General features: G+C 46.4%; 7 protein-coding genes across 7 annotated transcripts; 5 read left to right on the top strand and 2 right to left on the bottom strand.

Moving 5' to 3' along the window:
* The first annotated feature begins 1,137 nt into the window (after positions 1-1,137).
* On the top strand, positions 1,138-2,220 carry EDB91DRAFT_122092 (uncharacterized protein). Its single transcript, XM_041320903.1, has 4 exons — positions 1,138-1,506; positions 1,568-1,759; positions 1,814-1,910; positions 1,968-2,220. The coding sequence occupies exons 1-4, from the start codon at positions 1,225-1,227 to the stop codon at positions 2,174-2,176; spliced, it is 780 nt and encodes a 259-aa protein (XP_041170590.1). The 5' UTR covers positions 1,138-1,224; the 3' UTR covers positions 2,177-2,220.
* A 6,577-nt stretch (positions 2,221-8,797) lies between these two features.
* On the top strand, positions 8,798-10,172 carry EDB91DRAFT_121826 (uncharacterized protein). Its single transcript, XM_041320862.1, has 5 exons — positions 8,798-8,851; positions 8,916-9,276; positions 9,334-9,480; positions 9,538-9,625; positions 9,685-10,172. The coding sequence occupies exons 2-5, from the start codon at positions 9,001-9,003 to the stop codon at positions 9,900-9,902; spliced, it is 729 nt and encodes a 242-aa protein (XP_041170589.1). The 5' UTR covers positions 8,798-8,851; positions 8,916-9,000; the 3' UTR covers positions 9,903-10,172.
* EDB91DRAFT_1170202 (uncharacterized protein) lies at positions 10,027-11,651 on the bottom strand (the record flags this gene model as incomplete). Its single annotated transcript, XM_041320166.1, has 2 exons — positions 10,027-11,394; positions 11,453-11,651. Coding segments are annotated over 2 exons (1,151 nt in total), but the record flags the coding sequence as incomplete, so codon positions are not given.
* Positions 11,652-12,917: 1,266 nt separating this feature from the next.
* EDB91DRAFT_121818 (uncharacterized protein) lies at positions 12,918-14,186 on the bottom strand. Its single transcript, XM_041320861.1, has 4 exons — positions 13,768-14,186; positions 13,524-13,715; positions 13,377-13,473; positions 12,918-13,317 (listed from the first exon to the last, which is right to left on the bottom strand). The coding sequence occupies exons 1-4, from the start codon at positions 14,068-14,070 to the stop codon at positions 13,103-13,105; spliced, it is 807 nt and encodes a 268-aa protein (XP_041170587.1). The 5' UTR covers positions 14,071-14,186; the 3' UTR covers positions 12,918-13,102.
* Positions 14,187-18,909: 4,723 nt separating this feature from the next.
* EDB91DRAFT_1035429 (uncharacterized protein) lies at positions 18,910-19,578 on the top strand (the record flags this gene model as incomplete). The annotated part of the gene is made up of 1 exon (XM_041312795.1): positions 18,910-19,578. A coding segment is annotated over one exon (669 nt), but the record flags the coding sequence as incomplete, so codon positions are not given.
* A 559-nt stretch (positions 19,579-20,137) lies between these two features.
* Positions 20,138-20,854, top strand: EDB91DRAFT_1087363 (uncharacterized protein; the record flags this gene model as incomplete). The annotated part of the gene is made up of 3 exons (XM_041316201.1): positions 20,138-20,179; positions 20,323-20,655; positions 20,711-20,854. The coding sequence occupies 3 exons, from the start codon at positions 20,138-20,140 to the stop codon at positions 20,852-20,854; spliced, it is 519 nt and encodes a 172-aa protein (XP_041170585.1).
* Positions 20,855-21,463: 609 nt separating this feature from the next.
* On the top strand, positions 21,464-24,403 carry EDB91DRAFT_1087362 (uncharacterized protein; the record flags this gene model as incomplete). Its single annotated transcript, XM_041316200.1, has 12 exons — positions 21,464-21,684; positions 21,754-21,879; positions 22,213-22,270; positions 22,367-22,510; positions 22,612-22,793; positions 23,237-23,299; positions 23,395-23,425; positions 23,476-23,573; positions 23,630-23,751; positions 24,026-24,058; positions 24,180-24,298; positions 24,329-24,403. 12 exons carry the CDS (start codon positions 21,464-21,466, stop codon positions 24,401-24,403), a joined length of 1,272 nt encoding a protein of 423 aa, XP_041170584.1.
* Positions 24,404-25,181: the final 778 nt, after the last annotated feature.

Genomic DNA, 25,181 nt, shown 5'->3' with positions numbered 1-25,181 from the left:
ACGGAACGTGGACGTTTGGTCCGATCCTGGGTCTCCGTTAGACGAATCACTGGGTGAAGCACTCGAGTATCCTGGAGAAGATGACCCAGTTGATTCGGAGTCTAGCTCGCGGGGCATTGTTTGCTTTGGACAGCCTTTTGGCGCAGCAGAGTGCAGGGGACTCTTGCCTCAGATCACAATATCATCGCGCAAGTCAAGGACATGACTGGCATGATGGACATCAGGACGCTCATGCATATCGTATGCTGACTTACAACTGGAATAAAAACCACTACATTGCATTATTGAATCGTTGCTGAGAACACCAGCTGAGAAAGCGTTGTTTATCAATCGCGGTGCGTCCTGGTTAACTGTACGTCATTGCTTCCGCCCGCAATATATCATGCCTGCAGGAACCTCGCGCGTGTTGAGCTTCGGAATTAGTTCTGCAGCATGCTTATGAACCAGCAGCTGCAAGATTCCCCAAGGGTTCTGACTCGTCAGTCGAAAGAGTTTCATCTGCCCACATTGTAATTGGATCGGACCACTGCGTCCCTCGCACTTCGGATATATCATCCATTGGAATGTTCCCGGCCCTCATGCTGTTTCGCACCCCTCATTTACGGCTCCTATTTACTGCGCAAAGTTCTCACTTGAAGTCGATTCGACAAACACACCAGCCTCACGTCTTGGCTTTCAGGATGAATCAAGTCCTGGCCGCAATGCTGAGGCCGCCACTGTTCCCAACACAGCGACATTGCCTCGCGCAACGTTGCACGTGTGTTTTGACGCTAGGTGATCCCAGATCTTATGAGCAGCGCTCAGACAGGCAATTCAAGGATCAAGCCTTGCTTCGACGGTGCGTGCTAATTCATACATATTCCTGAAATGAACTTCTGCTTATGGTCTTTCTCAAGGTATTCAAGTTACGAGCATAGTTTATCCCCTCTGAAATGTTTGTCCGTCCTTCCAGGAATGCCTGGGCAGAATCGTCGCGCCACGCAGTCATACAGCTAGATTTGTCCCTCCTTCCAAAACTATTAGCGCTCATTTGGCGGCGGTAAGTTAGACATGCATTCGTAATATTCCGTGCCGCAAGACTGAAGCAAAGTAGCATCGCGCCATCAAGTGATACGCGCAGTGAACCCTTGCCATCGGCATGAGGCAGCATGCACCCTTTCCACGGCCTATATATCCTCGCAGTAGATCCTAGCTTAGAGACAGTCAATTACCCCACCATCCTTTATGTCGAACCAAGCTCAGAATCTCCAAGTGTCCAGTAAGGGCATACAGCGCCCGAGGCTGGTACGGCCTGACAGTGACTCAGACGATTTATTTTTCCAAGGATTTCCATCCACTTGGGATCCTCCAACATTCTGTATTTCCAAGTGGGCCTTCAAAATATGCTGCGTCGTATTCACCTTTCACGGGGATCTGATCTGGTTATACTACCTTTTGAGTACGGGAGATAATTGGGAAGAACTGCATACTCAATATCTGAGCCTGCTCGGTCAATTGAGCACCATAGTAAGTGTTGACGATAGGGTTCGTTCATTCAAACTGATCGCACTAATCTGTCCTTTGGCAGCAAGGACTTGTGCTTGCCACTGTTGCGGTCTTCATCTCCTCAAATCCACCCCTTCCCCAAGATGTCGACTACTCATCCGGTCTATCTTATGCCTGTTTGGCGGAGTCGCTTGTCTTTTCGTTGTTTGGGCTATTGTACCAGCTACACGCATTTTTTGCCGCAACCCGTTATCAAAAGCGTGCTACTACAAAAGTGCGTCCCATAGTAGATTGTGAGGATGACAGGCCAGAGCTGACCTCGCCGCAGGTCATAATTTTCAGGCGCTGGAGAATTTTTTGGCACCTCCTGGGTTTGGCAGTTCCAGTCATCCTTTTTTTCATATCAGTGGTGCTGATGATTGTTGGTGAGCAGTTCATCTTGTACTTAATGCGTGATTGCGACTTACACTGTTCATCATCAGCCATCGGCTTCACGGGTTTTCTATCTCAGTCTACACTCGTCCAAACTTATATGACTTCAACATTGGCATTCATTGGTGCTTGTCATATGGTGTCGATTCTGAGTTCACCGCCATACCACTATTTGATAGACTTATGCACTCACCACTTTGGACGACAAGAGGGGGCGAAAGCGCCGCTTGAACATCCGGAGGTTGGGCGAGTGTTCTAGCAGGTGTGCTAATGGCCACGATCGATTATTCCTACAAATGGACATTGAGTACTAGTATCCCCTAGTTCAGTGGTAGTATCCGGACCCCTAGGCAGATGTACCTTCAAACTGTACACTCGGCTCGACAATCTCGATGCTCCCCGTTTCCACCACATCTACCTTGTTGAACGAGGTGCCGAATTGGACCATGACCGAGCCCAGGTTAGATTTATTGCGAGATCTCAAATTACCAAGTGTCTTTGACGCTCTGCCAGTGCGCTACTGTGATCGACACATTCGCAGAACTCCGGTGTAATGATTCCTCGTGGGATTCAGCCTGCCTTTTCTACGATATTCCACGTTTTTGGCGAAGTATGACACATGTACATACTACAGATGAGCATCTCCTTGCGTAAATCTAGTCGCGGAACCAACATGGAAGTGGCGGTACGCCGTGGCACATCGTGCGGTCAGTCTGTGTTCTTGTATTCTTCCGTCATTCATACATGATCTCAAGTTCTGTATGGTCACCACCATGCCACCCCACCCTCGAAAGAGCAAGGAGGTGTGTGCACGCCATCACTTATCTGATTTAGACGCACTCAAAAAGATCAAGGGATTGAGCTTCAACACCTGGGTCTTCTCAAGCTAGCTCGTCGCAAACTACAAGCTATTACCTCAAAAGTCAGTCTATTGCAAGCCGGCCCCCAAATGCATTTCTCTGCAGGCAAATATTTCTGATAACACCAAACTGACTGGTCATCCACGTCGTCTATCTACGGCTGACCTTTTACCTCCGAGTCCATTTCGAACTTTTTGGGCAGCCGCATGTGTTCCCAAAGAACATACATCTACATACATCCTTGTCCGGGAAAGTGGAGCTGACATTCCATAGTAGTGCTTCTGCATAGATTGAGGGTCACTCGACGGTATTTACTTTGCATATGATCAGACTTCTTGACTTGATCGGCACTTCAGCAAATCACCCAATTGACGCTAGGCAATTTCAACCCTTATGAGCGCTCAACACTCAGGGCTCAGGCAATTCAAGGATCATGCCTTGCTGGGGCAGTGCGTGACAATTCATACTTATGACCAGGGCCAAGGTAACTGTCTTACACGTAAATTACGTTGGTAGTTATCAAAGATGCGAATTTGTTTGTTATATTTACTAGATGAAGCTCTGTGGCTCGGGATGTTCCGTACAGAGCTGTCCAATGTATGTCACTGTGGCACTGTACAGAACCAAGTACATAGTTTACTGATAGAGTCTGGACTCTGCGATCATGTGCCAAGTAAATACAGTCGAGTGGCCCTCAATCTATGCAGAAGCACTACTGTGCCATCAGGTAACAGGTGCAGTGAACCCTTTCATTTCTTCGACATGCCCCTTTCCACTGACCTATATATCCTCACAATGACTTCTGGCTCAGAAAAGTCAATTACCGCCTGTTACAGCTGCTGATGCCCACCCAAACTCAGAATTTTCCAGTGTCCAGTAAGGGCATACAGTGCCCGAAGCTGGAACAGCCTGATAGTAACCCAGATGATCCATTCTTCCAAAGATTTCCATCCACTTGGAATCCTCCAACATTCTGTATTTCTAAGTGGGCCTTCAAAGTATGCTGCTTTGTATTCACCTTGCACAGGGATCTGGGCTGGTTATACGACCTCTTGAGCGAAGGAAATAACTGGGAAGAACTGCATACTCAATATCTGACCCTACTCAATCAAGTGAGCATCGTAGTAAGTGTTCACGATAGTGTTGCTTCATTCACACCGATCCATTAATTCGACCTTGGACAGCAAGGACTCATGCTTACCACTGTGGCAGTTTTCTTATCCTCAACTCCACCCATTCCCCAAGATGTCAATTACTCATCTGATCTATCTTATGCCTGTCTGGTGGAGTCACTTATCTTTTCGTTATTTGAGCTATTGTACCAGCTACATGCATTTTTTACTGCAACCCATTATAAAAAGTGTGCTACTTCAAAAATGCGTCATCACATAATAAATTGTGAAGATGACAGGCCAGAGCTGACCTCACCGCAGGTCATCATTTTCAGGTGCTGGAGAATTTTTTGGCACCTCCTGTGTTTGGTGATTCCAGTCCTTCTTTTTCTCATATCAGTAGTGTTGATGATTATTGGTGAGCAGTTCACTTGTACTTGATACGTGGTTTGCTTACATTGTTCATTGTCAGCCATCGGGTTCACAGGGTTCTTATCTCAGTCCAGAGCCGTCCAAACTTATATGACCTCAACGTTGGGATTCATTGGCATTTGCCAAGTGGTGTCGACTCTCGGTTCACCAATATACCACCATGTGATGGACTTATGGACCCATGTTTTGATGGCCAACAGTGGTGGGCGGGGGAGAGGGGAAGGGGAGGAAGTGCTGCTTGAACCTTGAACTCATCTCGAGGTTGGTCGAGTGTTCTGATAGTTAATGATTGCTCTTGCAAATGGACATTCACTTGGAAGGAAGAAAATTGTTCCTTCTGTACTGTAATTTATACCAATCCCCTTGAATTTTGAGGGAAAATAGTGTGTATTTTCACCTCGCAACAAGGCGGCTGTCAAATGGATCTGTCCAAGAAACTAAAGTGTTCCTTCATCATAGCGTCTAAACGCAAAGAAGAATGGATTGTATCATAAGTAACGAAACAAGACGATCAAACATAGATATGGAGGAGGTAGGGGTAGGTAGGTAGCCGGCATCAGAGGACAGTAATAATAGGAATATTGAAAGATGTGCATAGAACGAAGGGCACATTAATATAGCGTGAAATCATCATGAACAATCAGTTCTTGTTTGTAATGCACGCCAAGTCAGAAAGGCGGGGTGAGACAAACCGAACTGACTCAAGAGACGCTACGTATACACCGCATTTGACTTTAGCACCTTAATATTCATACTTTGCTATGAACTGTCATCAGGCCTCTAGCAATCTCTCTTCTAGGCCTTGTCCAATTAGGTTGGTAAAACCGCTGTAAGTGAGGCGATCACGATATCGTGCAGGAGCCAAGACAGAAGTGTGATTGTCTTCCATGGCCATATCAGCTTGGTGTTAGAACGGCGTTTTTGAGACGTCCTCGACTCCTCATCAATTTGAATGAGTATAAGAGCCAGTTCGGCAACAGGATGTTGGCTGACATTTGGCAAATGTCAGGTGAGAGGTTTTTGGCTCGAAGCGTCCCAGACGTCGGACTTCAAACTTTACTTCTCCTACTTGTACCATGAATTCTCCCTACTTTATTGATTGTCATCGTCGCCAAAGAATTTGTACTAGTGTTGTTGCCCTCATCGCCATCTGTGCAAACTTCGCAACTGTACTCATGGCTCAACTTGAACCCGAGACAACACAACCAGCCAACAGCACAAAGGCACATTGGCAAGAATCGGAGGTGGATGTCCTACTTCAGCACTTGATCGAGAACCAGGCAGCAGGCGGTGATGGTGGAAATTTCCTGATGACTATCTTCAACAGCGCAGCGGCTGCTATCAACACTAATGAGGTGATTCAGACTATAGGCCCACAAAAGACGGGCAAGATGGCAAAGACAAAGTGGGCCTTGGTGCGTATATGATCTTATCTTGATTGATCATGGGTTGACCAGATCTTAGCTCAAAAAAACCTTCAATCAAATTGAGATCTACCACAATGTGTCTGGTTTCCACTGGGACAATGTACGAGGAGCTGGAATCGAGGGTGTTGCTGCCACCAGTGTCTGGGATGCGTATGTTGCACCAAAGGTATGTCACTATGGCACAGCGTGTTGGGACATGGACTGACATCGAAGTAGTCGTGAGCTACACTATGCCTTCTTCGCAACAAAGGATGGTCTCGGTATGATGACATGCAGACCATCCTGGGCGAGAACAGCAGTGCTCATGGACACCACTCTTTCCACCCTGCCACAGCAGCCCCCGCCTCTGTCAATATAGACAATGTGCTCAAGGGTGCTGATGGGAGCCTTGACCTTCTCGATATGGACATAGACCCTAGCGCCGCTGGCCCTAGCGATGTGCCAGACATGAGCGCTGACTTGATGATGCCCCCTAGCACCCTGTTCCATGGGACCTCTGCTACTACTGCTGGCTCCCAGTCCAGTAAACGCTTGCGCACCAATACCCTGCTTGACACCCTGGAGACGTCATCCTACAATTCCAATGCCACCCCCAAGTCCAGCTACACTGATAGTCACCACTCATCAACTCTCCCCCTTTCGCCAACATTGGTGCACTCATCCCAGTCACCAGCCTTCAAGAAGGCTCAAGTGTCGGCATATGACAGCGTGCAGATGGGGATGAGCAGCGCTGCCAAAATAGCTGCCAAGATTACTCCAGCGGCCGCCATCATGAACATGCAAGGTACTATCAATCGCCTCACCGACATTATCGACAAAAATATCGACAAAAATGTGGTCGCTGAGCCGGTGCCAGTTGTTCAAGTGGTTACCATGGTTTCTCATGGCCTGGCAATTATGTGCACTGGAGATGGAGACCTGTCAGTCGCTCAGAGAGCCAAGCTCTTGCGGATCTTTTCTCATTCAGGAGGCGAGAACAATCTCGCTGCTTACATTGAGCTGGAGGATGACTTTGAGATGCGCTGTGAATTTATCTTGGGACTCCTTGCATCTGTGTAGAGCTATTACCGCCTGTCACATTTATCGTACCAACATGTAGTATCCCACATCCTGTATTGTGCGTGTTTTGTATCATGATATATTGTACAAGTTCAACTATGTGCTACTAGTGAGAATTAGCCCAGTCCACCCTCATCCTCCGAGATACCTTGGTCTGATAGATCGTTGTCGTTGTCGTCATCTTCAAGAGCATGTCTTTCCCGCAAAATGTGTTGATAGTCCACCCACATTGCTTCAACAATGCCATCACGCATCAAATGTAGATCGTTGTGCACAGCCGCGTGGTCTTCTGCTGGTGCGCCCTCTGAGTTTGCAGCAGGTGCATCATCAGGCAAATAGTCTGCATCCGGCAGTCTACCTTCTGCAGGATCATGAAAGCAAATGAAATTGTGAATGCTGCACAATGCAGCTGGAATCTGAGCTTGTATACCCATAGCATATGATGGGGATAGAAGGAGGATGCGGAAACGTCGTTTCAAGACACCGAATATTCGCTTGATGATGTTTCAAGCTGATGTGTGACGGAGGTTAAATAATTCTTGTTTGGTAGTTGGCCTGTGGGAAATCAGTGCACAGCGGGAAGAATAATGGCCAGTACACTCACCGAACACTTGCGCGGCCCTATTCTGCGAGGTGGTAGTGCACGTTACGGTAAGGAATGAGTAGTTCAGGCCGCAGAGGGAAACCTGCATCTGCAAGGAAGTATTTCCCTACGGGAATGTGAAGGTCACAACCCTCTGCAGCCTTGTAGACGCGTGCGTCTGTGGCTGAGCCCTCCCAGCCAGTGAGGGCATATGTGAAGTTGAGCTCGAAGTCGCAGGCGAAGAGACAATTCTGGGAAACAAAACCCTTTTGATTTCGATACAGGCCTCGTTCAAATGCACGAGGTGACGCGTGGATGTGGCTCCCATCAATGGTCCCAATGGCATCCTTGAAGAACGGCCAAAACTTGGGGTTACAGCAAATTTTGTTGGGGACAGAGGCATCCGGCAACTGAACATACTTCGTATAGAAGGGGGAGGACGAGAAGATGGTGAGCATTTTGCAAAAATAACTACATAGGACATACAATCAGTCTACCAACAGTTATTAGCACATACTACTTACCGAGAAATTGTATTGTTCGAATGTTGAAATCTTTTGCCGACATGCTTGATAGACAAGCCCATGACAGCAGTGTACAGGAAAATCACAAGTTGTTCTTCTAGCGAAACAAACTTGGAGTTGGTGTGACCGAGGGCACGAATTTCAGAGATAAGTGCTGCAAAAACGTGTGCATGCACACCAAGTTCACTCTGTATTCGATCTGGGTGACCAGACAATAACTCCATGACCCATGCTTCGCCCGAGAGGGCAGAAGTATGATACGGCTCTGGATCCTTCGAATACATGGATTGTAGGACACTGCTTGTAGCGCTGATTAAGATACTGATTAGAAGGATAGAGTAATCCATTGCAGCAGGGACTCTGGCTGAATCCAAGGACGGGCACCTATGTAGATAACAGCGTACAGTAGTATCGGGGGTTGGTCCAAATGCGTCCATACTATTCACGCTCCGACCTTCGGCAAAAATCAAGCCGACAACTTCTCACCTGACAATTTGCCAAATGTCGGCCAACATCCTGTTGCCGAACTGGCTCTAATAAAGATAGTATTTACTACATATTACATCATTGCAGACTTCTCGATTTCGCCAGCGCTCCGGCAATCACCCAATTGTCGCCAGGTTATCACATCTTGTGTAGCGCTCAGGAGTCAGGCCTCAAGGCCTCAAGGCTGAGGCAATTCAAGGATTAAGCCTTGCTTGGACGGTGCGTGCCAATTACACGCATAGTTTCCAGAAGTGAGTAACTTCGAAGTTCTAGTACTTACAGAGTATTCCGCGGGAGTTTCACGGCATTCAATTTACGAGGTAGCGTCTCCCTTTTGAAAAGTTGTCTGTCATTTCAGGAATGCTTGCAGCAGAATCGTCATGCTATGCAATGCAGCCATGCTACATCCGCCACTCCTTTCAAAACTGTTAACACTCATCTGGCGGAGCCTGTGAGTTACACGTGCATTCAAATCTTCTGTGCTGCCAGGCTGAAGCAAAGTCAACACGAGGCAGCTGCATGCACCCTTTTCACCTGCCTACATATCATCGCAGTGAATCCTAACTCAGAAAAAAGTTGACTACCACATTGCCGTTGCTGATGTTCAGCCAAATTCAGTGTATTCAAGAGTGTACTGGGGACAGTCAGTGCCCGAGACTGCTGTCAAAGCCTAGTACTGTCCCCTTCAATGAAGAACTTCCACCCACCTGGCATGCCCCAAAATCCCGTCTTTCGCTGTGTATCTTCAGAACATGCTGCTTCATATTCACCTGGCACAGCGATCTGCGCTGGTTACACGGCCTCTTGAAAGAGGCAAATCGCTGGGAAGACCAGCATGTTCAATATCTAACCCTGCTCGCTCAAGTGAATGCGGTAGTAAGTGTTGACGAGTTCATTCAAATTGATCGTACTACTTAATTTGTCCTTGGGCAGCAAGGATTCATGTTTTCCACTATGCCCTCCGCAAATCCACTACTTCCCCGAGATGTCTTCTACAGATTTGGTCTATCTTGCGCCTGTTTGGCGGAGTCGCTTGGCTTCTTGTTGTTTTGGTGTTATCAGAAGCGCGCCACTATAGAAGTAGGTAATCACGTTGTCGATTGTAAGGATGGCAAGCCAGAGCTGACCTTGTCGCAGGTCTTAATTCGGGGGCGCTGGAGAATTTTTTGGTACCTCCTGGCTTTGGCGGTCGAAGTCACTCTAACAGTAGTGCTGAAGATTCTTAGTGAGCAGTTCACCTTGTACTTGTTGCGTGGTTGCGACTTACTGCGCTGTTCCTCGCAGCTATCAAGTTCTTTTCTCGGCTCGACCTCGTCCAAACTTATCTAATTACAACATTGGCATTCATTGGCGTTTGTCATGTGGTGTCGACTCTCGGTTCACCACTGTACCACTGTGTGGCAGACTTGTGGACTAATGCTCGGATGACCAACAAAGGTAGGGATGGGGAGGTAGCAACTCGTCTGGAGTCAAAAGAGAAAGGCTACATAGAATCTTACTAGTAGACACGCAGTTGGACGCGTGGTGCCGTCTCCGGGAGGCTCCCTTGCTCATTGATTACTCTTACAAATGGTTAGTATGATGTATCCCCCTAGGCACCCTTTGACGAAGGAAGTAGTCATTCCGAATTCTAAGCCAAGTTAATATATTGACTCATAACCAATCCCCTTACAATTTTCGAGTGTGAAGGGAAAAAAAGTACTATCTGAGCCTGCACAAGAAACTAAAGTATCTCTTCATCATAGCATCTAAATGCGAAGAACAATCGATCATATCATAAGTAACGAAATAAGGCGATCAAACATAGATAGTTATTCGACCTGGAGGAGGTAGGGGTAGGTAGCCGGCATCAGAGGACGGTAATAGTAGGAATATCGAAAGATATGCATAGAACGAAGGACACATTAATACAGCGTGAAATCGTAAAATATCATTAGTTTCAGTGCATGTTCGTAGCGCGCGCTAAGTCAGAAAGGCGGGGTAAGACAAACTGACTCGGAAGAGGCGCATACGCCGCATTTTTGACTTTAGCGCCTTGATACTCATGCTTTGCTGTGAACCGTCATCAAGGCCTCTAATCTCTCTTCGAGGCCTCGTCCGAGACCCTCGCGCTGCCATTCGCCACCGATGTCGTCCAGGAGGGCGATGCTATCCCGATCACGACCGCTTAGACTCGCGGCGTCGTGCTGATTGTTCGCGTACCCCTCGACACCTGGGATGTGGGGTGGCGGATCGGGAGTCGCACAGCTAGTGAATGATGATAGAGGAACCATCGATGCGGGCGTCGATGCCAGTAGGTCAGCGTAACTCATGAACGAGAGGCGCTTAGTGGGCCCATGGGTGGGCGATGGCGGGTGGGAGATGGTGATGGGACGCGAGTAAGGTGAAGATGTGTAGGTGGATGAGGGAGCGAGTGTTTGGATGGCGGTAGGAGGGAGTGCGGCGGAGGGATGCTCGACGGTCGTAGTTGTAGGTGAGGATTCGGCTGATGAGAGCGTAGAGTAATATACAGACGCTGGCGTGCTGAGAGACGCCTTGGTACTCGAACTTGATGTGTTCGGACCCTGCTTTGAGGGGAAAATGAGCGGGCTGGTTTGGATACTCAGCCTCTGTGGACTCCCTGCTCCCACACTGGGTGTGGGAATATTTAGGGGGCTCATGTGCCCCTGCTGAGACGGAATGCTCAGCAATAAGCTCGTCCTTCCTGTTGGACTTGGGCTCCTGCTCCTCAAGCTACCGATTGGGCTGGCGAAACCGCTGTAAGTGAAGCGATCACGATCTCGTGCGGGAGTAAGGACGGAAACGTGATCGTCCTCCATGGGAGAGGAGGCTGCAAGAATTGATGCAGCACTATCGAGTACAGAAGGTACACTGTGCTCGAGTTGTTCAGTGGCTTTTGCGCGTGGAATGCGATGGGGGTTTGGGTGAGAAGGGGGAGACGGGGGGTGCATGGGCTCAATATCACGCTCGAAGATTGCGGATGATGATGAGTGGCTGTACGTGGCAATGAATTTAAATGTCAGTGTTGATGAAATGAGATGGAGTGGCTCACGCTGATGTGGGTGATGAGGGAATTGAGGAGGGTGAGCGAGAACCCAACCTCGTATTCAAATGCTGAGAGGTATGTGTAGAGAGTCTGTGCTCCCTAGTTGAATCTTTTTGGGGGGTGAGCAGCGTCGAATTGGAGGTCATACGTCTGAGATCAACAGGGGGCGAGTAGTGTGCACTGGAAGATGGCGACATGGTCATGGCTGCCGCGAAACAAAACGAAAAGTCAGGTTTTAAAAGTGAAAGAGACTAGTAAAAAACATACGTTTATAAGGCTCTGGGGAAGAATGGGTGGACATTGTGGATGTTGCGAACTACGACGGTGTTGGATGTGAACAAGACGTTCTTTGGGTGGTTATAACTCACAAAACAGCGCTGTGCAATTAGTGGAGCCGGATCACTGCCGACAGTCTACTGCGGACCACTGGACCGGTCCTCAGTAGTCCAGCACTTGGTCCATCGATCTCCACCCTAATGATGGTATCACACGTCCACCACAGGCCTCCCAGCACTAGAATTAGGTGTATTCGCCCTACGTCATTTCCTCGTATCAGGCCTCAGGTCTACCGGATCTTCCGTTTTAACAATTAGCAGTGCTTTTCGGAGCATAGCCTGCAAGTACTGCGCCCCCACTGCAGGGCACTGGGTTTCCCAGCTCCACGGGCTTCGCATGTCTCATTCCTTTCGTGCAGTGCGATTCTAGTCAGGGACTGCTGACTGACGCATCCATTCTTCGTTCTTCGTCCATTGCTTCAATGATAGAAAGAAGTGTCATCAAAGGCACACACTAGTCGTATGTGGTTATATATCAAGCCTATATGGACTCATTTCCCTGACCCACCCTCATAACAATAGCATGATACGTCGGTACGTCATACGAATTTTACTCCCTACTTCGGACCTTTGTTCATTGGATGTCGGAGACATTATCATTGGTGACGAGTCCGACCAACAGTAATTTCTGGAAAGGTTGTCTTCGACATCTTTCTCTCACCAAGGTCATCAGCCCGAACAGTGGCGTACCTCGTTCTGAAACATTCCAGTAGTTTCGATTCTCATCTCACACAGAGCCTCCAACATAAGTTGGCAAAGCTTACGACATGATCAACGTTGCGTGTCTTTGTGCAATGCGGTCTAACATTCGCGTGATTGTCATAATCATATCTTCCATAATGGAACGCACAATGCCGAAATTTGACGGTAAGTTCCCTGCCACCGAGCAGCAACAGACAGCAACTTCACAATGCTGCATTGATCTCAACATCACTGTCAGGTGATGTTTCATTCATGTTGCGAACGGTCGCCGGACTCCACCGAGAATGACGGTCATGGGGACGGGCCGTTGATCACTGAAACGACAAGCACGGCGCTGAGTCGATCATCAATGAACGTTAACTCTCGGCACCGCAGTCGCCGCTCTCTGGCAGCCGACTGATCAGTCTGCAAGTAGCAGCACCTTGACGTTTCGCAACCATGGACGAACGGTTTTAATGGCTAAGCATTGCTGTAGCGATCTGATCTCCGGATGTTGTGGCTCACAATAGCTCTCCTTGCAAGAGATCATGAGTTAATAGTGCGCTCTCAAACACAATACTGGGTTAAAAATCGGTACAGGTACATCGAGAAGAACACGTCTTGAAATGAACTGCATGCACTAAGCGCCCTCCTTCTCATGAAGCTCTCCGTCCAACTCATCCTCGCTGTCGTCAGGTTCCGAGTCTGTCTTCCCCCACAAGAACCCATAAAGTCGCGAATAGAATGGTGACGGGAGGATAGAAGCAAACAGACACGCGAAAAGCAAGGCAAAAGTTGCTCCGGTGAAAATCTGAGCCGAAGTCGAAGAGGATAGGAAGCCCGTCACAGATATAGCTAGTCAGGATGTACTGATTAGGAACCAAGACGAGCGGAGGGCAAGAACAAAAACATACCGAAGAGGAGTAGCAGTAGAGATATAGCGAATGTATAGATAGGAATCGAGAGAATCATGATATGACATAGGAAAAGCCATCTATTTCGCTTCAAGGTCTGTTTGGGGTCAGTATGTACGAGCTGGTAGGGACTTTGCGCCTGCTCACCTTGAAGGTTTTCTGCTGTTGATAACTCTGCCCCACGACGGAGACATAAAGCTGGAACAACAGACCAAACAACGAGAATACCAATGATTCTGATAGAAGTGTATACGGTCCGCCAGCACCGTAGTTTACTATTTGTGGCAGAGGCGCCGGAGTGGAGATGAAGACTGCGACAGTCGTAAGGAGCAATCCTTGCTATCAAAAACGATAAGGGAAGGTCATAGCACTACAACATCACCGGACATACCACAGTGCTCAGCTGATTGAGCTGAGCGAGGTATTTAATATGGAAGCTTTCCCAACCCTTAGGTTCTTGGAAGATCTCCCACATGAAATCCAAATTTGAATGAAACGTTAAGCAAAAGCACGTCACGTGGAAGATCAAACGCGGGACAAATGATTTAGGAGGTTTCCATCGACTGGGGAGGGACTTGGTTGGCTTAGTCGGCTTCATATGTCCCTCATGGGATCCGTGTTGTGACAGGGTCTCCTCGGTAGCGTTTTGAGCTGGGAAGTACTCGAGGGTGTCGTATGAGACGCCCACAGACATGGCGAGGGCTAGGAACCAAGAAGGTTAGAAATGAGGAGGATGGATGGATGGATGGATGGTGAGGGTTTGAAGCGTCTGGCGCTCTTGCATGTTGCAGATACGCATGTATATCAATTGTTTGAGCGGCGCACAGCAATGATAGTATTGAGGCACGCTAATTGCAAATTGCCCTTTCTGAGGCAAGTCAGACACTGGTATGTATCTCGGGGACATGGAATGATGAGCGCTCAGCGCTCATATCACTGTGGGTAGTAGTTTCAATGAAATTCACTAGATGAAATCAGAAGATAATTCGGTGAAACTAAGAGCATTAAGAGCTGAAATAGAGGTGCTGATATTGCCGTTTTTTACTCTGAATTCGTACTCTGAAAGCATACTCTGAAAATATGCTGAAGTTATGCCAAAAGAAATGTCGCCATACTATAGCACATGTCACATGACATGATCAATTTTCATTTATTATAATTTGCAATGGGCAGGAATTGAACCCAGGACCGCAGACGTCACACAATTATAAGTGCAGCATCATTACCACTCAGCCACACAAGACCATATGTATAACTGCACAATAATAGCAATATATATACCAAAACAATGTCACATGACAAAAATGCGAAAATTTCCACCCAAGTGACTGAGTCAGTCCATTCAATTATCACTACAACACTAGCTACTGTTCTATTTACTACCACATAAATTCCAAGTACAGTAGCTTGATATAATTGTAATTGCATTAATGATAAACTACTTTATTTCAGATCAACTGGGAAGTGATTAGTCTTGTAAGCCACATACATACCATACTATGAAGAAGTGTTACAGCCATTTGCAGAATGCTAGGCCAAAAAATATTCACTACATATATTCAGCAATAAATCAGGACAACAAAATTTAACTTCCGACAGACAATCTTGATCTACAACTTGGATGGGACGATACATGTCTGTCATATCCCGTACCTCCGGACCCGGAATTCCAGATCTACTTTATTGAAGTCCGGTCCTCCGTCTTACTATTCTGCCCGGCGCTCCGCCTTTATCTCCGCACTCACCCCTAACTCCTTTTAGATTAGCTATTGCTCCGGTTACCGGTTATGTCCTATTCCACTATGCTTACTGATCCATCCATTCTTACTTCACTTCCGACTTCACTGCTTTGATCTGTTATACTTAGTAATAGACTTTCCACATGCTTCGTACATAGCCCTTACCTTTGCTGACTGATTTACCTACATGATACCTACAGTATATAAACCCCTGTAAAACTCCGGAACTCCTTAGTTCAAATATCATCGTAGTTCTGCTCATTCCTGCAATCTCCAGACTTGAGTCTCACCTCTTGTCCACCTCCGAGTCTTAGGGGTTAAACCTTAGGACTACTTCTCCGGCTCTACCTTAGGGTAGTCTAACCTCTGTTCAGTTTCTACTCTGGACTTCCATAGTAGCCTTACTCCGTCCCCGTATAAACCTTCTGGAGTTCCGCCGAACTCCACCAACACTAAGTCCTCCGGAACTCCCCGGACTTCTGTCAGACTTCCCCTCTGTCCCCCAGAAATTAAAGGGCACGTACTCAGGTAAGGGGCGCAGCATACAAGCTGAAGCCGAAGCCCTTTGAGTAACCTCTCCCTTGAGCACGACCTTAACAATGTCCAAGGAACGAAAACAAGTTGCTTTACAAATGAGCTTGCTAAATGTCAAAGACCCAACAATTCATCGTTACACTGGGATTAGTAAGTGGTCATTGCGATATCTTCGGAAGATGTATCAATATCTGATCGGAGAATAGAAGTTGAAATACCCCTGTGTATGTAGTGAATTTTTTTTGGCCTAGCGTTCTGCAAATGGCTGTAATGGTGCTTTGCAACTGAACACCAAATAAATTACCATTATAGGAAGGCATGGGGTACCAGTTACAACACAAGCCCCAACCCATACAGAGCTGAATCTGATTCAGTAAATTTTCTACTGAAAGGATGGTGCTGAATTGAGGGTGATAAGCTGAAATTCAGAATCAGCATTCCAATGAAATTAACTGCATGCAGTTTCAGTGGAAGTTACTCTGAAACATTCAGCACCAGTGCATTTTCCAGTGATTTTCATTGGAACTACTATCTACAGTGATATCACTATATGATAAAAGTATCAATCCATACCAACTTTGGTGAAAAATGGGTTGTGACTTGTGAGGGTGACAAGTCAGACAACCCGTCCTACTGATTATGACGGTCGAGTATGGACAACTCATCTCGGATGGGTTCATTTTTCGACTGTCATACATAGTCAGCAGATCACAGATAAGTAATGGTAATGAAAAGGTCTCCGAGGGAATTTACCTGACACATGTCCAACCTTTTTCTTCAAGGAGTCAGGCGGTGCATCTGAAAAACACCCAACTTCTTGCTTAAGTTGCCTCAGTTGCCAAAGAAGTTTGATGGGTTACAACCTGCACCCTGAAGCATCTGATTGGTTGGAGATGGCTTATGGTGAGGTAAAGCAGCAGAGATCTACAAAGTTCGCAATATTGGGTCTTTCCACATCTTATCTTTGCTTAGATAGTAAAACTGGCACTGATAACATCACATTTGACATACTACTACACTGTTGGATAAAACGAACTACCAAAAATCTGCGTGTAACAAATGGTACCATTCCTTGTCTGAAAAACTATTGAGGTATGATGCTATGCAGCATTACACACTTGGGTAAATCAAAGTCTGCTTGGTGAGCACTTTCGAAATTTAGATGTAGGATCAGTCCAACTTTGAGTGCTTGGAGTCCTGGGCCCGAATAGCACGCAAGGTACAGCTACACGCTATGCCTGGATCCATATCCTGTGACGAGATCTGTATAATGGCCTCCTGTGGGTGTTACTGAAATCGATTTTACATCAAAATGCGCGTGTTTAAAGAACATGGCGACCTGCAGCAAATGATCTGACTCAGCTCCGCAGCAGTCCGTTCGGGGGAAACTATTTCGACCAAAACTACCAGGTCAACTTGGATGGGATGGTCACATAAATCACCAGGACATGGCAGTGGCATTGACAGCGTGTTCCCATAACGCAGTTGCTAGCTCTGAGTCTGACTGTTCCATCATACGATGTTGTTTGCCAGTACTGCTAACATGAGACGTTGATGTATAAGGTGTAGAGCTCCAGGAACGTCGGTGAGTGGAAGCACACCCAGCTCAGATAGACGACTACATCTGACACTGTGCCATAATCATGAAGCGGGCTGTGTGAAGTCAGCATGATGCCTCAAATTATATAAATGTGAGGACTTAAGGGCAGAAACCTCGTGCATTGTAGGAGACTGGTTCTAAAGGAGTCCACTGTATGAGAACAAGGTATGCATTGGGGGAATCCCATGTACTATGTACTGGATGCGATGGGCCCAGTGGGCTAGGAAATCACAAAAAGAGATCTGTTTGAAACAGATTTCTCTTCATCATGAGCCACTCAGCCACCAGGAACATTGTCTCCAGTTGCTGAGGCCCTGATGTAGAAGCTGGAATCGAGAAAAAAACATCGACCATACTTGGATGTCATGGTGCAGCCTGGATCTGGGTCCAATACTAGACCACTTAGGAATTCCACACCAGAGTGGCCCAAATCAGAGACTCAGAGTTTGAAAATTGAGAAGCCAAATGTATATCGATTCCAATGCCTAACACGTTGACATCATGAACTCTTGTGTAGGTGCAACACATCTGAGATCTGAATAGTAGAGAACAGTGATGAAAACAAGATGAAAACAAGTTCAATTCACACAGTCGGCGCTTCCCGAGTACTATCGTATCAGTTAGATTGTTACGACCCCCACATATCATCTTAACCGTTTCACCAGTAACTCCATCACCAAAATTGCTGAAATCAGACACCACATGATATAGGGCTTATTGCTGACACATCTGCAATATGTGTCAGCCACTGGTGACATTGGTGTGTCAGCGTGATACCCGTCTGTCAGACACACTTGTCGGGTAGATACCAACCTGTCTGTAGTGTACTTGTCGGACATATCATAGATAATACAATGGATTGTAGTTGCATATATATATGCAGTGAAACTACTGTACTAATGCAATCAATTCGACGACCTACTGTGACCGTGACACTGTCCACCAATTCGACAGTTCGACTCTAAGCTCTGTGACCGGTGACACTGCCTTATTTTTCGACACTAAGGTCTTAAAAACAATAGAAAATCACATCTTGCACAGAAAAACCAGCTGCAGAGTGGAACTTAGTCACATGTAACTTGTATCCTACTAGTACTCCCAGGAATCTGCCAAAAAAGGCAACATTAGATGATATCAAAAACATTGAATTCTTCAATCATTGACTGACAATCAATGTGCCACCACATCAACATGAACATCAAACATCTGCGATACTTTCACCCACTTCTAGAGCCTCCCAAGGAAGCTTTTTCCCTGCTTCTACCCCACAAAAACCTCTCGGTGCTTGATTTGCTGGCCTTCAAACTCCCTACAGTTGCTGCATCCAAAAAAAAAAATCCCTGCCACCACATTCTTTTCTACGGATCGACCATCAGTCCAGGACATAACTCTCTTACAAGATTTACCTGTTCCTTCTTTAGAAACACTGCAAGCACTTGCAGAGCTAAGTGTTTCAATGTTGGACAATGGGGCACAGTCACTTGAATGCACTCATCTCACAGGTGCCCCAGGGACAAAGCTTCCGTGCTGGGTTCTGACTTACTGGTGTGAGGTCACAACACTTTGAACCAAGTATCTAGAGCTGTGGATCCACGCTAGAGAGAAACTGGAGAGGAGAGGTCAGCTGTGGAAAGATGAAGAGAAGAATGAAATGAGGACCTTAATTGATAAGGTTTATGATGCTCTTGGCCATGTTTTCTGGTCTGCAAACATCAGAGGCTTCAGTAACTTGAAGTGGACAGTCGAACTGGCTGCATATTGCACAGATGAGTGGCTATCTGATGTCCATGAAAATCAAATGCTCAACTTACTTTGGGGAAGGTTACAACACAAACCTGGAGATCAGCAGATTGAAATTGAGAGTGTGTACTTCTACGTTCTCTTGAAGAGAGGATATGAAGCATGTACCTCAGGGGAGTATGAAGACAGCCGTCATTTCGCATGCATACACAAGGCTGGGCATGCACTGTTGTCGGGCCTTGGTCATTGCATTGGCTTCCTCATAAATGTCAATAGAAACCACTGGGTGACAGTCATTATCAACTTCAAATCTCATTCCATCCTCTACAGTGACTCACTCAATCAAGAGCCTTTGAATGACATGCTTACTGTACTGCATTGGTGGATGTATCATCATACTGGTCATCAGTTCACTACACGTCCACTCGCAATCACTTACCAAAAAGATGCCTTCTCATGTGGTCTCCTTTCCTTTAATGCCCTCACACATCATTGTCTTTCTACGGAGTATCCCCTGATTGCTCTTTCACATGTGAGGAATGGACGGCTTGAGATCCTGTTAGACATTATCAATCACCATCTCGACCAGGCAGGTGTAGCTCACATACAAGCATGGGCATTGCTGAATTTTTTTGATAGAGCTTCAAGTCCATCAGTCAAGGATATCAGTTCATCTTTTCTCACACCAAAACTGGTGCCCACCTCGTCTGATCAGAAAGTCCTTCATTTTCTGAAAGTGAGACAAGCCCCCTCCTACAAACACCATCTTGAGCTGAGCCAAACACATCCAGAACTGAGTCAAGCTCACCCAAATCTTCCACTTTGCCTGCACCCCATGATTGGGAGTCATCATCCGAGTCTGATGGGCCACAAGCATCAGCTGCTGCTGTCATTCCTAACAAGAAAGCATGCACCAAGGAATCCCACCACTCTGCAATTCATGAGGTCTGATGAAATTTCTGAAGCCGTGCACACAAGAGGAGTTGAAGGCTCAGCTCACAGTAGTTGAAGCAAATTTAGATGAGGGATGGGAGTGGGCTTGAGAATTGGATGAACTGGAAGAACAGAGGCGAAAGTTGAAGGTGCAAGGAGAGAACAACGAATGGCAGTGTAAACATCGGCAAAAGATATGTGATGAAGAAATTAAAATGAATGAGCACACCCTTGGAGGAACAAAGAGAAATCTCAAGGTATGTAACATCATATACAATGCGGATCTATTTTAACGGTGGCATAGCAGCGAATGCTTGATCCATCATCCATGAAGGACTGTTCACCGAAAATATCATGTTCCTCCATTGTGGAGTTGACATGACCAAATTGCACTGCAAAGGAATGTGAACACGAACGTAAGCAGAAGAAGTGTCCACCAGGATGTAAACGTACACACACAAAGAAAGATGCAGTCTATCACAATTGGCATGGGCCATTCACATGGATTCAGATTGACAATGCTATCAAGAACCCATCAGTCATGTGGAGCTCGACACGGCTAGTTCAGTACCTCAGGAAAAAGGATCCCATCATCTTCAAAGGTCTTGCATGTTCAACTGTCGAGGGTTGGATTGATCGCACTGGCAAACCCAAGTGGACAGAAGCTGCACTTCATATGGCTGAACTGGGAAATCACCAGGGACATTCAAATGGGGGACAAAAGGGTGTCTTTGTAAGTACCGTTTCCATTGTTCAATGTGACACGCTCTAACCCAAAATTGGTCTAGACACATTTCCCAGCTGTTGAGAAAGCAATCATTAAACACCTCGAAGCTCTTCATGATAGTGGAGCAGTCCTCACCCTCATAACAATCCGGGCTATCATGATTGCAATGATCTCTGATTTGGCACCCAAGATTTTTGACCACTGAGCTAAAGATGGTTCCCAGTTTCAGTGCTCGGACACGTTTGTACGGTGCTGGTTGCACAATAGCATAAATTGGTCTGAGCAATGTGTGATAAGGGCTTCACAAAAAACACCCACCAACTGGGAAGACTTGTGTGAACTGACAAAACTTTGAGTGAAGCAGATGCGATCTGTTAGTACCCTAAGCGATGCAGATCGGGTCTGCAGATACACCTAAGTAAAGCGGATGGGATCCGCACTCAGCCGCTGCCAAAGGAGGCGATAGAAACGACTGTATTCACCTAAGTAAAGCGGATGGGATCTGCACTACTCTAGATTAGCTACACTGTGGTATAAATGAATGTAAGTGAAGACATACCTCAGCCGCTGCCAAAGGAGGCGATGGAAACAACTGAGGGAAAGTATGTACCAAAGCACCTCTAATATATGGGCAAAAACCCGCTTGCTAACCAACCATGTGTATCGCCTATGAGTCCATGACTTGTATTGAATGCACTCACTATTACATGTACACCCGAAACATTCCAAAACAATCTGATGCACCTTATTACGTATCTGAGCGCATGCACTTGCATCCGACCACACATGCGAGTGACGGATCATCCATGCGTGCATGGGCAAGCGTCGGATGGGAGAAGGATACCCGCAGATGGGTTTAGGATGGGTCAGATGGATGTGGAATATCATCTGGTTTTGTCACGAACAAGCATCTCTTCGGCTCGCATACACCATCAAGGAAGAAGACATTCCTGCTGCACTTTACATAAATTCTGATCAGACACAGGTGGTTTATGCACAGGGTTCTAACTTTACCTGGGCGAAGACGGGGGCCAAGTAGGTTTCAACTGTGGGTAACAATGAGAAGTGTGCCTTTACAGTCATGGTCTCGATTGCAAATAACAGCACCATGCTGCCCCTGCAGGCCATCTATCAAGGATATTCCAAGGCATCACACCCCAGTCCGTCGGCCCAAGATTACGAGAACTGCATCAAAGCAGGGTTCCTTCTCGAACATTCCAACACGAAAATGTATTGGTCAACCCACAGTACTATGCATTCCCAAGAATTAGGCTTACTGCATACCCAGAAGTCAATCTGGCAGATTGACATCTGGTCAGTTCATCAGTCAGAGGAGTTTCGAACTTAGATGAAGAAAAACCACCCTACCATCATACTGAATTACGTGCCTAGTGGATGCACAGGCTTGTTTCAGCCATGCGACATTGGGATTCAGTGTCTATTCAAACACTCCTTGAAGCGTTCATATCACAGTGATGTTGTCCAGGAGTTGTCAGAGCAGCTTGCCCACAAAGAGAGTCACTTTGTTGTCGATAGGTGGATTGGCATATTGTGAGACCGCAGCATTACCTGGTTATGGGATGCGTTCATGACTGTCAATAAGCCTGACATAGTAAAGAAGGTGAGTAAACGAGTCCCTTTGGTGGCCACATACTCAAGACCGATGAGTTAGGCATTTGAGATGTGCCATGTTCGCACATTCAATTTATCATATGAGAGCCTGACGAGTTATGCTGTGCGAGAGAAGTTGAGGAACCTCAAAGTTGATGATCCACAGTTTTGGGAAGAACTCACAAGTCACACACCCCAAGAGATGAAGGACAGCACCACAAGCAAAAATGAGAACAAAAGCAAAACCCAGGTGAGGCTGTAGAGATTTACGGCACTGATCCTTCTGACGACACCAATGTGCCGTGTGCATCTATCATTGCTGATATGTTGGGGAATGCTTTGAGTGTTGAGGGAGTCGAAAAATTGAATGGGAGACTGATATTGAACACTGAGGCGGAGAGCATGGAGTTTGCAGTGGATGTGGAGGACACTGACTGCGAGCCAGATCAAGTGGCATTAGGGCGGGGAAAAAGGAAGAAAAAGGCAAACACATTGTACTCACACAGATTTTGGCACCACCATGATGATGGAGAGTAAGTAACCACACATTTCCATATATTGTTTGCATAGTTAAAGAAAACTGCCATCTCAGTAATTCAGGAGGTAGCAGATGCAAATTTTGCTTCTGTTTACAATGTTGTGACATTGTTTCAACAAACCTCATTGTGACCTGTGACTAACACCTATTTTTGACACAGACACCATCTGGCATGACATGTGACTATCGAATTGATTGCATTAGTACAGTAGTTGTAGTAGCTCATACTAAACCTTCCTTGAAAAGTACATCATCGTCTGATGATTGTTATCATCATTGATGGTCCATCGTTGGCAGCTATAGTATGAAAATATGCTGGCAAGATATCACTCTGATACTCATGCCAACACCATCAAATTCTCCTTTCCAGCTTTTTTCACTAAGTGCGGCAGTGTTTGTGTGTTGTTTGGTCCCCACTGACCATAATGTGCGACGCAGGTCCATTGGGGCAAATCTTATCTTTAACCCCAACCACTATGATGGTGCATTGCAAGTGTTCAAGTTAGTAGTTCTTCACAGTTCTACTGAGTGTATGCTGCTCAGTGAGGACTCTCAACCCACTCCACTCCACAAGACACAAACAAATCACAATCCAGGAACAAATCCGGAGCTGAAAACATCACAAAAGTGAGTATATGCTGCATATTTGCATATATAATGTTGATTCCCTATACAAGTTAGACTCTCAGAAGACGAAAATTCAATGGTTGCACACCAAATGGGGTACAATCAGAGGACTCTGTGAAGCTGTAGTAGTCAGAGACATGTCAGTCAGGTATGTCTTCTCCATGCATTCTCTTGTGTATAGCTAGCTGACGTGTTTCCATTCAGCCAGCCAGTGGCGGCTTGCATCGTATCCCTTGCTGACTCGCTTCTTCTTGTAGGCACCACTATGGTGGTTTATCCAGTCTACCTTGATGACATCATCTTTCACACCATCTCAACATACAAGGGTATACTGATGTCAGGGTCCAGGAGTTGACAGATATAAGGATTGTTTATTGGTGGCGGATTAGCCAACTGACTTGTTGATGGTCACTGTACATTTATTTGCACTCTAATGACTTGTATCTAGTTGCCAAATAATTGATATCTTGTTGATATTTGAATGAGAACACAATGTCTGAATAATATCTGAGAAGCACTAAAATATTTGGCTAAGTCTGAGCTAATGTGACGATGTCAACCTCGCCTCATGTCATCATTAGTGTTCCTATGGATTGCCAGACATAGCTGGGTTAGGGCTGACACCATCGACAGGTGTGATGCCCTAGTCATTGTCAGATACCGCCATGTCTAACCATGTCTGAGTTGAGCAATTTCAGGCGATGTCGCCACCAAACCTATATATTTGTGAGAACCATGAATGACTCCTCTGCAGCTCAAAAGGTCTTCCATACACATGTTCATCCAGATGCTGACAAGGATTTCCGAGCTATAGCAGCTTCCAGTGAATATCTAAAAGCGCACTGGTCACCAAAAGTCCAAAACCTAGATAAGGTAAGGTAAGGTTTTAACATTGGGCATCAGATAGCCTCAGCCACATCACAGCCATCATGGCCACCCAGCCCAGATCAGACCCAGCAGTTGTCCTTGTCATGGTGATGGAATAAAATGCTGTGATTGCAGCGGTACTGGTGATGCATTTGTCTTACAACTGTAGGCCTGCAAACACTGATGCATCCCAGTTGTCGAGCGATGCGCAAAATGGGATGAGTGCAGAGAACAAAAGAGAATGGGGATTTGATCTGCAACTCAGGTCCTTTTTGACTGGGGTGAACTGGATGTGTGTTTCACTAGGAGAGAGGCACACATTATGGAGGATCTTTATGTGACCACTTACAAAGGCCATGTTTGTGTGCATCAACGTTCGCAAGCTCACAATCCGCTTGAAACGGCCATTTGTCTTACAACTGTAGGCCTGCAAATACTGATGCATCCCAGCAATATAGGCTGATGCCTATGATGCATCAATGTTCAACCCTCTCCCCCTGCAGTACTACTGATGCATCACATTTCCTAGGCTAATACATCCTTCCTACCCTTTGATGCATCCCTCTTACTGATGCATCACATTTTTTAGGCTGATGCATTGCGTTTCCTAGGCTAATACATCCCTCCCACCCTTTGATGCATCCCTCTTACTGATGCATTGCATTTTTTAGGCTAATGTATCCTGTTTTCTAGGCTGATGCATCCCTCCCACCCATTGATGCATCCCTCTTACTGATGCGCCGTGTTTTCTAGGCTCTTACTGATGCATCATGTTTTCTAGGCTCATGCATTCCTCCCGCCCTTTGATACATCCCTCTTACTAATGCATCATGTTTTCTAGGCTCATGCATCCCTCTCACTAATGCATCATGCACCTGCCCACCCCCTA

The sequence above is a fragment of the Suillus paluster genome (assembly GCF_016628075.1).
Source record: "Suillus paluster strain FC165 chromosome Unknown EDB91scaffold_127, whole genome shotgun sequence".
Classification (NCBI taxonomy): Eukaryota; Fungi; Basidiomycota; class Agaricomycetes; order Boletales; family Suillaceae; genus Suillus; species Suillus paluster.
This window is presented reverse-complemented; position numbering and strand designations above follow the sequence as displayed.

Coding starts and splice junctions, on each gene's coding strand:
- EDB91DRAFT_122092 (XM_041320903.1), top strand. CDS start 1,225: ATGTCGAACCAAGCTCAGAATCTCCAAGTGTCCAGTAAGGGCATACAG. Junction 1,507..1,567: donor TCGGTCAATTGAGCACCATA/GTAAGTGTTGAC, acceptor GTCCTTTGGCAG/CAAGGACTTGTGCTTGCCAC. Junction 1,760..1,813: donor AAAAGCGTGCTACTACAAAA/GTGCGTCCCATA, acceptor ACCTCGCCGCAG/GTCATAATTTTCAGGCGCTG.
- EDB91DRAFT_121826 (XM_041320862.1), top strand. CDS start 9,001: ATGTTCAGCCAAATTCAGTGTATTCAAGAGTGTACTGGGGACAGTCAG. Junction 9,277..9,333: donor TCGCTCAAGTGAATGCGGTA/GTAAGTGTTGAC, acceptor GTCCTTGGGCAG/CAAGGATTCATGTTTTCCAC. Junction 9,626..9,684: donor AGTAGTGCTGAAGATTCTTA/GTGAGCAGTTCA, acceptor TGTTCCTCGCAG/CTATCAAGTTCTTTTCTCGG.
- EDB91DRAFT_121818 (XM_041320861.1), bottom strand. CDS start 14,070: ATGTCTGTGGGCGTCTCATACGACACCCTCGAGTACTTCCCAGCTCAA. Junction 13,474..13,523: donor AACAGCAGAAAACCTTCAAG/GTGAGCAGGCGC, acceptor GACCCCAAACAG/ACCTTGAAGCGAAATAGATG. Junction 13,318..13,376: donor TCTACTGCTACTCCTCTTCG/GTATGTTTTTGT, acceptor CATCCTGACTAG/CTATATCTGTGACGGGCTTC.